Consider the following 11,927-nt stretch of genomic DNA (forward strand, 5'->3'; position numbering starts at 1 on the left):
TGATACTAGCACTTGGGAAGCAGAAACATGTAGATATCTGAGTTAGAGGCTAGCCCCTGTCTACAGAGTGAATTCTAGGACAGTCAGGGCTACCCAAAGAAACCCTGTCTTTGAAAAACAAAACAACAACAACAACAACAAAAAAAAAAAAAAACACAAAACACAAAACAAAACAAAAAAGATACAATCATGTATCCTGAAAAGCCCAGGTACATGAAGCCAGACTGAGCCAAGCAAAGGGGGAAACAGAAAGGTCAAATGTAATAGTAGGCAGCTTCACTAGCACATCTGTACTGATGGATAGAATAACTCAACAAGTAATTAACAAGGGAACCAGATCTGAACAATGGTATAGACAGATTAAGTCTAACACACATCTGTGATACACTTAGCTCACTCTCCGCACCCCCTTATATAATTCAAAACATGCATTATTTTAAGTACACATCGGATGTTGTGTTTACACCAAAGCATGTCCTAGTTATCTTTGTCAACTCCACACGGCTTAGAGTCGTCTGAGAGGGAAGCTTTGATTGAAGAACTGTGTAGATCAGATTGGCCTGTGGGCATGTCTGTGGGTGTTATCCTCATTGTTAACTGATGCAGAAGACTCAGCCCACTGTGGCTGACATTATCCCTAGGTAGGTGTCCCTGGGCTATATAAAAAAGCTAGCCAGGTATGAGGCAGCGAGTGAGCTGGCCAGCCAGCAACATCTCTCCGTTCCCACTGTACTCCCTCACTGTTAACGTGTCCTGGCCAGTTAATGCTGTTTGGAACAGCGAGCAGGCCTGCTTTCCTCAATGGTGGACTAGAATCGTGAAGGATAATATCAAATTCTTTCCTCTTCAGGTTGTTTTCGGTCATTGCGTTGGTCACACAATAGAAACGAAACTAGGACACATGTTCACATGAGGACTTGCATACAATGAATCGTCATTGCAGCTTTGTTCAATATTCAAAAGCCAGAGCCAATCAAATGTTCATCGAGTGATGAATATACATGAGTTGTGGTATTTACATGTGTAGACACATGCAACGCTATCATTTTAGGCCGGTCCCTCCTCCCCCAAGACAGGGTTTCTCTGTGTAACAGCTCTAGCTGTCCTGGAACTCCCTCTGAGACCAGGCTGGCCTTGAACTCATAGAGATCCTAGGCAGGCTCTTTTTAAACATTTTTTTCTCTCACATTTATTTGTATGTTATTGGATGCACGTATGTCATGGTACATGCATGCAGATCAGAGGACAACTTGGTGGGAGTCAATTCTTTCTGCTCTGTGGGCTCCAAGGACTAAACTCCGGACATCAGGCTTGGTGGCAAGCACCTTTAGTTGCTGAGCTGTCTTGCCAGCCCTCCTGGGAGGCTTTTAATGGCAAGTAGCTTGCAGGTTTGTTTTTTTTTTTTTGTGCTGTTTTTTTTTATTGTGTTTTTAATGGAGAAATACATCATCTGTTTACAAAATAGCTCTTGAAAAATACAAGGAGTACAGATACTATAAAACAAAGCAAACTCCAGTCATGAGACACTACTTACATCATGCGAAAGCAACAGTCTGATCTCCAGGTTATGAAAACTAGAATTAAAAGTCACTATACAGAAAAGATCCACATCTCCAGCCTGGTGAAACTTGGATGCAGTTACATGGAACGTTTATTAAACTGAATTTTTCCCAATGTGTAAACAAAACGACAAGACTAAATCTGTGCCTGGTGATGTCAATCTAACTCTGAAGCTACACACACGGACACCATTACACAAGATTAGCACTGCAGACTAATCCAGTAGCTTGCAGTTTTGCTCTCAGAGATTGTCTGGCTTCCTTGGCCTTGCTGATGGCTGCTGTGCTTCTGCTGCAGGCGGAGAACATCATGCTCCTGGAGTTGGACATGCCCAGCCGGACGACCAGAGATTATGAGGGCCCAGCCATTTCCCCCAAGGTCCAGGCTGCCCTAGATGCAGCTCTGCAGGATGAAGATGAGATACAGGTGGATGCATCATCCTTTGAAAGCACTGCAAACAGAAAACCCAAGGCCAGGTGAGTGGCTTCTAGTGACCCGAGTCTGAAAGCATGTGTGAGCCAGGTGTGACGGTGGATACTTTAATCCCGGCCCTCAGGAGGCCCTGCTCCCAGCCCATGTTCATTTGGCCTACAGTGCTGAGCATCCAAGCCCCCCTTTTAGGTTTTGTGCCTCTTCTGGAAGGTGGGTTGACCAGGCCCAACAGGTCATGCTAGTCTAGTCTAGTGGGTTTATAGTTCAAAGAATCCTGGTTTTCGGGCCTTTGAGGAAAGGCCACCTTCAGATCTACATGCTGGTTAGTAATGGCCATGTCCATTTGACTTTTGCAGGCCCAAGAGTGGCAGGAAGTCAGGATCCTCCTCTTCCTCAGGAAACCCTGCATCTCAGTTTTACCCACAGTCTCGGGGGCTGGTTCCTAAGTAACCCAGCACCCCTTCCCAGGGTGGGAACAACATTGTCTTCTGAGAGAAGAGCAAGCACGAAACTGCAGAGATGACTTGAGCCTAAACGCAGAACCGTTCCCCTGAGGAGAAGAGATGGCCTCTTTGCAGATTAAGCGACTCATTCTGCCTGAACATGCTGGTCCTGATTTGGCACTCAGCTCCTCTGGGACGTGTCCTTGAATTAGCATCTCAGAAATGCATGGGTAAGGTGAAGTGCAAAGTCCAAGTGGACAGCAAGAGAATGACCACAGCCTTGCTTTCCCTCTTCCTCCCATTCCCACCCTCCCTTCCTCTCCTCTCTTCTAGCCTCTTCCTCACACCAGGATCCCTTCTTGTTACACAATATGGCGTCGAGGCCTCCTTAGGACCGTATGTGAGGAGCCTTGGAGTAAAATGACAGTGGAGCTGGGAAGTGACAGCCCTAGAACTGCAATAGGTGCCTGCTTTTGTCAGGTGAAATGAGAGACCTCACTTGGAACCAAGACCTAGGATGGCACAACCAGCGAGCCAGCTCCCAGGCCCCTCAGTAGGACTAGATCTGCCTGTGGAATCTGTTGAACGGGGCAATGGCTTCCAGTTCCTGCTCCAGAAGGACTTGGTGTTGGAAGCAATAGAAAAGACATTCCCTTTGCCTTCTGGGAGAGTTTGGGGAAATAGCTTTTTTTAAAACCTCAAAACCATGACCATCCTGCTAAAGACCTAAGTCTATAAACCAGTGCCATGTCCATCTGCCATGTCACTTTACTCTTCCTTTGTCACCGTCTTCCTCCAAGTCCACATGCTGAGTGGGCTCGTGTCGACCCTCCTTCAGAGTGCGCCTACAGAGTGTGCTTCGAGGTGGGTCTCTGTGGGAGGAGGGGCTGGCTCTGTCTGCCTTCTCTGATGGGACTGGAATTGGGGGCACTTCTGAATTGCCCAATTGGGTCCATGCCGGTCACGGGGGCAGAATGAGTAGGCAGATGTAGAGCTGGAGGCAGGAGACTCAGCAGAGGGAAGGGAAGACAGAGACGGAAGCAAAGGAATCCTGTCTGCCTAGAGCAGAAGGCCCACTGACTGCTGGAGGTGTGCTTCCCCTAGGTGCTAGCAAGAAGAGGCTCTGAGAGAGTAGACTCGGAGGAGAGTCACACTTCCTGTTTACATAGCTTAGTTTAGTGTGTAAGTTTTAGTTCTTCATATTCTGGCACCTCGAGCTTTATTTTGGTCATTAGGTGACAGTTACTCATCCCCCCCCCCCAAGAGAAATGCGTGAGCGTGGGGGGCTGTGTGTGCAGTGATGTCTGTGCTCTCATCATCTGTGAGCGAGACTGAAGACTTGCCCGTTTTAGAAATACTGCAGCGTGCAGCCTTTGCCTTCGTCTGTGGTGAAGGCCACTGGATGGCTAATCAGGCTAGAAGCACGCCCCCGTGTGTGTCTGAGTCCATGATGCAAGCCTGAGGGGATGGTCTTGAGTCCACAAGTCTGCCACACTGGTGCACCTTGCTGGCATGGTGCCTCAGGAAGATGGCAACTCAAGTGGGCCTTGAGATGCATTTTTAACTCAGCTGCTCAGTCTCCATATCATTTCTGGATCAGAACCTATGGGAAGGAGGAGCTAGCAGGTGCAATGTCTTGACATTCTATAGAATGGAGATCCATTTATCCCCATGTTAGTGATCATTCTTTCTGAGCCTCGAGCCCTATACAGCAGTTCCTGGGGTATAATGGAACCTGTCTTATGTACTAAGAATTTGCCTGTTTGAATAGGAACCAAATGACGAGATGTGTGGTCTAAGGTGGCTGTCCGCTGGTGACACTGTCTCTCTTACCACATTTCCACACAGTTAGTCTGAATTCTGTAGGCTAAAAACATTCATGCAGCAAAGCAAAGGATTGGAACCTTCAAGTAATACCATACCTTAATACTGGTGTCTTTTGAAGTGGCTAATATGTTGGAGGTGGTGGTGGTTAAGTGATCTACAGAACTTTTCCAGAGAAACAAAAGAAGAAAGCCAGCTGACAGTCGTGATTATTAAAGCAAGCTTTGCCCTGTCCCCAGCTGTGTTCCTACAGTGGTCTGTGGAAACCAGGTAGAAGGGCCACCCATGTGGCAATGAAGCTGTCTCTTCCCGGGCAGCCTCTGGTGCTTCTCTTCTCTCAACATGGATCCGATATTGAAAAGAGCAGATGCTAAAATGTCTTGCTGCCCCCAGAATGCTGCTGCTTTGAGTTCTGAATTGAGCCAAGAGTAGAGAACATACTAGCTCTCTGAGGGACCAAAGCTTTATACTGATAGTTAGCTCGAATGTTCTGGGTTGCTGGAAGGCCTTCATGCCTGCAGCAGCTGTTGTAGCCTAGAAGCAAGTCTTTAAAAGGATCTAAGAAGACCATCCGGGAGGTGTTTGCAGCTACGCATACAATCCTCATCAGACTCTCTTTCCCTCTCATCTGTAGAATGTATCTGGCTTCATATGACACAATTTCCAGACCCCTAGATTCAGAATCAGAGGCCACAAATCATAGGCATGAAGCACTTTCTTAAGACTGATCTGTGTTGAATTGCCCCCTGTCGGATGCCTGCATGCTGCTTGAACTGCTCCACCCACACCTCCATGACCCAGGGTGCCAGAGTGTGGTACAGCTCAGGCGTGGGCCTGTCTGCCCTTCCTTATCTTATTAAGTCCTCCCTCACTGAATGTAGACTCTGCCAAGTTCCTGAGAAGCGTCGACTCCTTGCTAACATAAGCTATCCAGTTCTGCCTCACCTTTGCCTCTCGAGTTTGAGGAGCACTGTGAACACCTTGGACCATCCAGACACCATCATGGATGAAATGGGCTACTAACGTACTCTGAAAGCCATAAAGCAAAGCTCAGAGGGAGGTAGGGAAGATAGTCAGCCCCACCGTTATCATTCAAGTCTTGGTCTGGTACTTTGGGATTCTGGCACCTTCCTCTCTGTCTGTCTCTTGAATAAAAATGTTTCTGAGGTTATTTATGAAGGGAATGACGTGGGCAGGCAGAAGGCGGGGGCTTGATGGCTCTTTGGAGTTACTAATGATCTTGACCTTCTCTTAGGCTGTCTTTAGACAAAGGATATGCCAATACTTGGGACTTTTAAGTTTTACAATTGATATTTATTTGTATTATCTCTTTGTCTAGCGATGTAAAAGTGATTCTAAACTAAGATATGTAATAAAAATCAATCAGATTTATTGTATCTACAGAAAGGTGTCCTTGTAATTGATTAGTGCCTTTTAAAGAGACTCGCCAGTAACTGGCATGCGTGGTTTTCTTTCACTGTCGAAGATGTTGTAGTTAGAGGAGAACATCAGCACTGAGTTGTAATACTGACATCCAAAATGTGCAGCAATGAGAGTGATAGGTGGGGGTGTGGCTTAGTGGTAGAGTTCTTGCCTAACTTGTGCAAGGCCCTGTCTTTGATCTCCAGCATCATCAAAGGGAGAGAAGAACAGAAGGAAAGAAAGAGATAAAAAAAAGTGGGTCATGTTTTTGTGGCAGTTTCTAACCTGAAGTACTTGGGCCTGGGGCAAGAGGCATGAAAAAATTTTTAACTTGATATTTTGTTTTATAAAGTTGGTTTTTTTTAATTAATTAATTTATTTATTAAAGATTTCTGCCTCCTCCCCGCCACCGCCTCCCATTTCCCTCCCCCTCCCCCGATCAAGTCCCCCTCCCTCATCAGCTCAAAGAGCAATCAGGGTTCCCAGGAGGTGTGCGACCTGCTGAGGTTCACCCAGCATGTCTTGGGATATGAGAATCTGCAAGACACGAGGCCCGATTTTGATATTTTGGTTTCTTAATGATAAACAACATGACATTTTTAAAAAAAGAGACATGGGTATATCTTAAAACAAACTGTATACTGTATAATATCTTCAAAACAAAATCAGGCCTCGTGTCTTGCAGATTCTCATATCCCAAGACATGCTGGGTGAACCTCAGCAGGTCGCACACCTCCTCCAGAGAAATGGGACCAACAGAAGGAACCTTGGCTTAGCTCCCCTTCTGTTGTGATAAAAGTCAATGGCCAGCACAACTTATAGAAGATTTTCCTTTGGCTTACAGTTTCTTTTTTTTTTTTAACTTATTTATTTATTTATTATGTATACAATATTCTTTCTGCGTGTATACCTGAAGGCCAGAAGAGGGCACCAGACCTCATTACAGATGGTTGGGAGCCACCATGTGGTTGCTGGGAATTGAACTCAGGACCTTTGGAAGAGCAGGCAACGCTCTTAACCGCTGAGCCATCTCTCCAGCCCTGGCTTACAGTTTCAAAGGTGAGAGTTCGTCATGCCAGGAAGCTCAAAGATTAGTCTCAGCTACACATGGAAGCAGAGAGGAAGAAGTGGAAGTGGGCACAGCTGTAAATCTTAGAGCCCAGCCCCAGTGACATATTTCTTCCAGCCAAACTCCTCAAAGTTCCCAAAGTTCTAAAAGTTCCACAGCTGCCAGCTGGGGACCGTGAGCCTATGGGGGATGGTTCTCATTAAAACCCCCAAAACCCCAGACATAGGATTCTTGAGCTGTGTTTGAATTCTAGCATTGACTTTGTTCTCTAGCTCAGTGAATATGAAGAATTCTTCTGGATTTTCTTCTTCTCTGGATTTTGGAGCCCCTATCTATGAGTGGGGTGAAAATAGAGCAGAGCCCTTCTGAAGATTAGCAATACAGTGAAAGCAACCAGCACTGTGCGTGCTCCAAAGCCACACTCAACAGTGTGGCCAGTGCCACAATAAGGCTGTCTGCTCAGCAAGATGTGATGAGCAGTCTAGATCCCAGGAAACCAGGAGCCAGTACTGAGCAAACCAGCTTTATATTTGATATTAGCCAAAGGCTTAGAAACCACCTTTAGCAGACTCTAAAGAAAAGCAGCTAATCATTTAACAAGTATCAAGTACCTACTGTATACCAAGCCATCAAGTTTATATAACAAGATCTAACAAGTATCAAGTACATACTGTATACCAAGTGGAACACTAAGATGGTTCTTAGCAGATGGAAAAGGGGCAGTGCTTGTACTTCAAAGGGGAAGTGTTAACCAAAAGAATATAATAGAGGCTTTAATCCCAGCACTCAGGAGGCAGAAGCAGATAGATCTCTGTGAGTTCAAGGCTAGCCTGGTCTACAGGGCGAGTTCCAGGACAGCCAGACCTTGTCTCAAAAACAAACCAACAAAAAACAAAATAACAACCACAAAACCCCCAGAATTTTCATCAATTCCATGAAGTACATGGCAGTATAAAGTACAATTAGTAATAGAGGGTGGGCTTCTGAAGAACCAGAGCGACAGTGGGGTCTAGAGTGCACAAGCGAGCAAGACGAGGGAAGAAGGAGAGACTGGTGACCAGGCGGGAACAGCACTTGTGACAGCCTTGTGAAAGAGAGTTCTGTCGCACTGCTGGTGGTGCGGAGGCTCATGGGCAGTCCTGGCACGTGCTGAGCCAGCACTCTTCCACGAGCTGCCACCTCTCATCCCCTGCAGTCCTTCATCCTCACCAGAGGGAAGTATGCAGAACATACAACTCTCAGAATACCAACATGAAGTTCACACGTGAGCTGGAGAGATGGCTCAGCAATCAAGAACACTGCTGCTCTTCCAGAGGTCCTTTGTTTGATGCCCCCCACTCCAATGGTGGCTCAGAACTGTAACTCTAGTTCTGGGGGATCCAGTGCCCTCTTTCGGCCTCCACAGGCACTAGGCACATAGACATACATGTAGGCAAAATGCCTACTAACATAAATTAAAAAATTCATCCAGCACTAAGACAATGACTTGTTTATTCTTCTTCAAAAAATATACTTTAATTATATGTGGTATGCTTTTACTTCCAAACCTGTCCCATAAAGGAAACCCAAAGGCTGCCTTGACTTAGTAAGTATTCGTGGAGAATAGTCAGAATCCATCAACTAGGAATCAGGTACTTGAAGGGTGATATGAACTGTGTGTTCTTAAAGTATATGAGAACTCTGAATTGGGCCAAGGACTGTCTCATGAAGTACCCAAGTGACTTGAATATTCTTGCCAATTTAGTTGTATTTTCATCTTAGACATTATTTTAAAAAAATTATTTGAGAAACTACTAAGTCTTGGAGACTGCTTTTAACTTCACACTGATCATTTAATCTTGGGGCCTCTGATTTTGGCAGGCCCTCTTAGACTAGCGTTGCCGTCTGATTGAAGTTTACTCTAGAATTTAGTGTCCAAGAAGCATGTGGTGGTCACATCTGCCAGTGGAGTTGTTGGTGACATTTGTCAAGGACAAACTGTAGCTCTTGCAGCTGCTGTCATCGCAGCCTTGGTTTTTATCACTGTGTTTGTGGTTAACCAGTCCCCGGTTGCTTCAGTTAGGCAAGCCGACTGGGGACTCGCTGGCGGGGTGGGCGTGTGCAGAGGCAGGTCTCTTGCTGCAGCCCAACAGCACCCGGTGTGTACACACTGTGTGTTAGGGGTGGTGTTGCCCAGGACACAGGGAGAGCAAGTAAGATGTCCTGAGACCCTTCTGAGCAGGTGGGGGTATGTGCCAAAAACCAGCGGCTTTGATTTTGAGTGCCTGGTACCTTTGAGGGCTGCCCCTGGCTTCACATTGCCTTCCCAGACCTTTGAGGCCAGGTGGCAGAGCCTCCATGTGGCTCTCTTCCTGTTGGCAGTTACATACACGTGTTCTCTGCCTAAAACATTCTTTCTGCTCTGCATGCTCTACTAGTCTCTTAGGTACCAGGGTGGGTTGTTTTTTTTTCCCGAGGGGAGGAGGTGTCCCTTCTGACTTTTTGACTATCCATATGTAGCCCAGGCTGGCCTTAACTTGAAATCCTCTTGCCTTGACCTCTAAATGCTAGGATTATAGGTATGTGCAACTATGCCCGGCTCTCAGGAACCATTTTAAGTCATCTCCACAGACATCTTGGTTTCCTGCTATCTCTGCCTGGCTGGAGAGGGTCTCTTGTACCTTATTATACCCCTCTTAGCCCTTTTCCGTTTTGCATTTGTGTATTTATTGGCCGAATTCCCTGAAGGAATGACTTGATGACCCTCCCTGGGTCTGGCATTTAGATGGTATGGTAGGTACTGACACCTGCAGCAAGTGTCATCTGTTGGGAAGAGTGATGATGTGCTCCGGGAGCAGTAAACAAAGGCTTTTACTCTCAAAGAGGAGGTGACAAATCCTGAGTAGGTGGTGCCCACTGGCAAAGAGAGAAGAGCATGCCAATCAGCATGTGCCTGGAACACTCCCGGTGACCAGGGCTTGGAGTGATGGAGGACCAGGGGGAGAACCACTCAGAAACTGAAACTCTACAGCACGTCTGTAGCTACTCTGTCCATGTAAATACATCACACGAGGGAGGCACAGTCCTGTTCATACTCCAGTATGCTCTGATTAAGCCTTGAATGCTGTTATTCCCCTTTGAAATAACAGAAAGCAATTTTGTTAAGTGCCTATGGTAAGCCTGTCTGCCATTCACACGGGTTCTGGACTTGGTTGGCAAATTCTCCACCAGGAGTTTTCTCTGGCACAGTTCACTGTGCAAGGCATTATTCCAAGGACTGTTTCATCTTGACACCAGTGTCTTGGTCCCCTAGGGAATGGGGCCAGGTCGCTCTCAGAGCAGGGCCTGGCTTTGAGATGTTCCAGCTGCCATTCATAACTCATGGGTTGCAACTGTGGACCATGTCCTTCCCAAAACTGACCGGTGAGTAGTGGCACCCATATGATTTCAGATTGTCATAAAGGACATCCTTTTTGTTTCTGTAGGTTTTTCTGAGACAAGGTCTTATTAAGTAGGCCTGCCTGTTCCAGAACTCACGGTGCGAACCAAGTCTTGAACTTACTATGTTTTCCATGCCAGTACTGAATGTGATCTGTCTGCCTCAGCCTCCAGGTGCTGGGATTATAGGCACACCACACCACAGTTGGCTCTAATAACGCAGTGATTGCTACCTTTGCAAGTTTACCCCAGTAGTGATGAGAGCAACCAGGGTTTGGTGGCAGGTCCATGTATTTATTCACTTGAGCACTATACACAGCGGGTAGTGTTCTGTGCTCTAGGCATACAGGATGAAGCTTCTGCACAGGGGATGTCACATCTAGTGGGGAAGCCTAATGGCTAGCAAAGTCAGTTGGAGCACTGTGCCAGGTAGTCAGGAACTGGATGGTGCCCCGGGGCACCTCACAGCCAGGCTTATGAGAGAGCCTGACTGAAGTGCATGGCTGCCAGATGCAAATTGCCAGATGCAGATTGAAGGTGGCAGAGCTGTGTGAAAAGTTGGCAGATTAGACTTCACACCATTCTCATTTACATACTACATGGTGTGTATGCGTAAATGCATTGTCTGTATTTAAGAACTGCGGCCAAGCCAAGTGCTACATGATAGACAGTCAGGCCACACTGACGAGCAAATACTCTCAATGAAGAGAGTGCGCCACTAGACGAGTAGGAAAGGTGCCACGAGCAGGGAGGTTCGAAGCCACAGCATCTCTTTGGGTAGAACAGGTTTTGCAGAGTTGCTGAAGGGGTTAAGAAGTCATCCTTCGGACATGCAAGAGGAGGCATATGTTACTAAACAGCACTTGGTACTAATAGTGGTGCAGCATTATGGGAAGTTCCTGTGTCATCCAGACCCGTGTTTAGACCCTGATGTACCCAGATCAAGTTGCTTAGCTGTGTCCTAATGTGATCTTACGCAGTCCTGTATCTAGTTATATATTGATGGTAAAAAACACAAAGGCGGGGTATAGTGGGGGTACACCAGTAATCCTATCACACAAGAAGCTGGGGATCATGAGTTTGAGCTAGCAGAGGCTACACAGTGAAAGCCTATCAAAGATTTAAAAAAAAAATACAAAACATTTAAAAACTCAAATCCCTGGAGAGTCCATTAACCAGAGCTAATGATCTTTTGAGCATCTGTGCACGATCTTTTAGTTTTGCCTTCACAGTATATACAGGGGACTGTGGGTTTAGTCCAGTGGCGAGTGTAGTTTAAGGATCTACCTGGATCACCTAAAATAAAACAATATACGTAGGTTCATTCATGGTTCATTACTGCTTTCACTCAATAAAATGATATGGATACAAACAGTTAATGTAGACTTATTTTTTATTATGTTTTCTTTTTCAAATGATGTTTATTTATCATGTAGATGGTATTCTGCCTCCATCCCTACAGGCCATAAGAGGGCACTGGACCTCATTACAAATGGTTGTGAGCCACCATGTGGTTGCTGGGAATTGAACTCTGGCCCCTCTGGAAGAGCAACCAGTGCTCTTAACCTCTGAGCCATCTCTCTAGCCCTGTTTTATTTATTTTCAAGACAGTTTCTCTGTGTAGCCCTGGCTCTCCTGTAGACCAGGTTGGCCTTGAGCTCACAGAAATCTTCCTGCCTCTGCCTCCTGGGTGCTGAGATTAAAGGCGTGCGCCACCACCGCTAGGCTGACTTGCTTTTTTTTTTTTTTTTTTTTTTTTT

General features: G+C 46.2%; 1 protein-coding gene across 1 annotated transcript in view; it reads left to right on the forward strand.

Moving 5' to 3' along the window:
- Kif3b (kinesin family member 3B) overlaps window positions 1-5,662 on the forward strand; it is a 47,318-nt gene extending 41,656 nt beyond the window's left edge. The window contains exons 8-9 of the mRNA XM_013352250.2: window positions 1,858-2,036; window positions 2,349-5,662. Coding sequence (XP_013207704.1) covers window positions 1,858-2,036; window positions 2,349-2,442 — 273 coding nt within the window. The 3' untranslated portion in view covers window positions 2,443-5,662. The remainder of the gene's footprint in view (window positions 1-1,857; window positions 2,037-2,348) is intronic.
- The last annotated feature ends 6,265 nt before the right edge of the window (window positions 5,663-11,927 follow it).

The sequence above is a fragment of the Microtus ochrogaster genome, linkage group LG8 (genome assembly GCF_000317375.1).
Source record: "Microtus ochrogaster isolate Prairie Vole_2 linkage group LG8, MicOch1.0, whole genome shotgun sequence".
Classification (NCBI taxonomy): Eukaryota; Metazoa; Chordata; class Mammalia; order Rodentia; family Cricetidae; genus Microtus; species Microtus ochrogaster.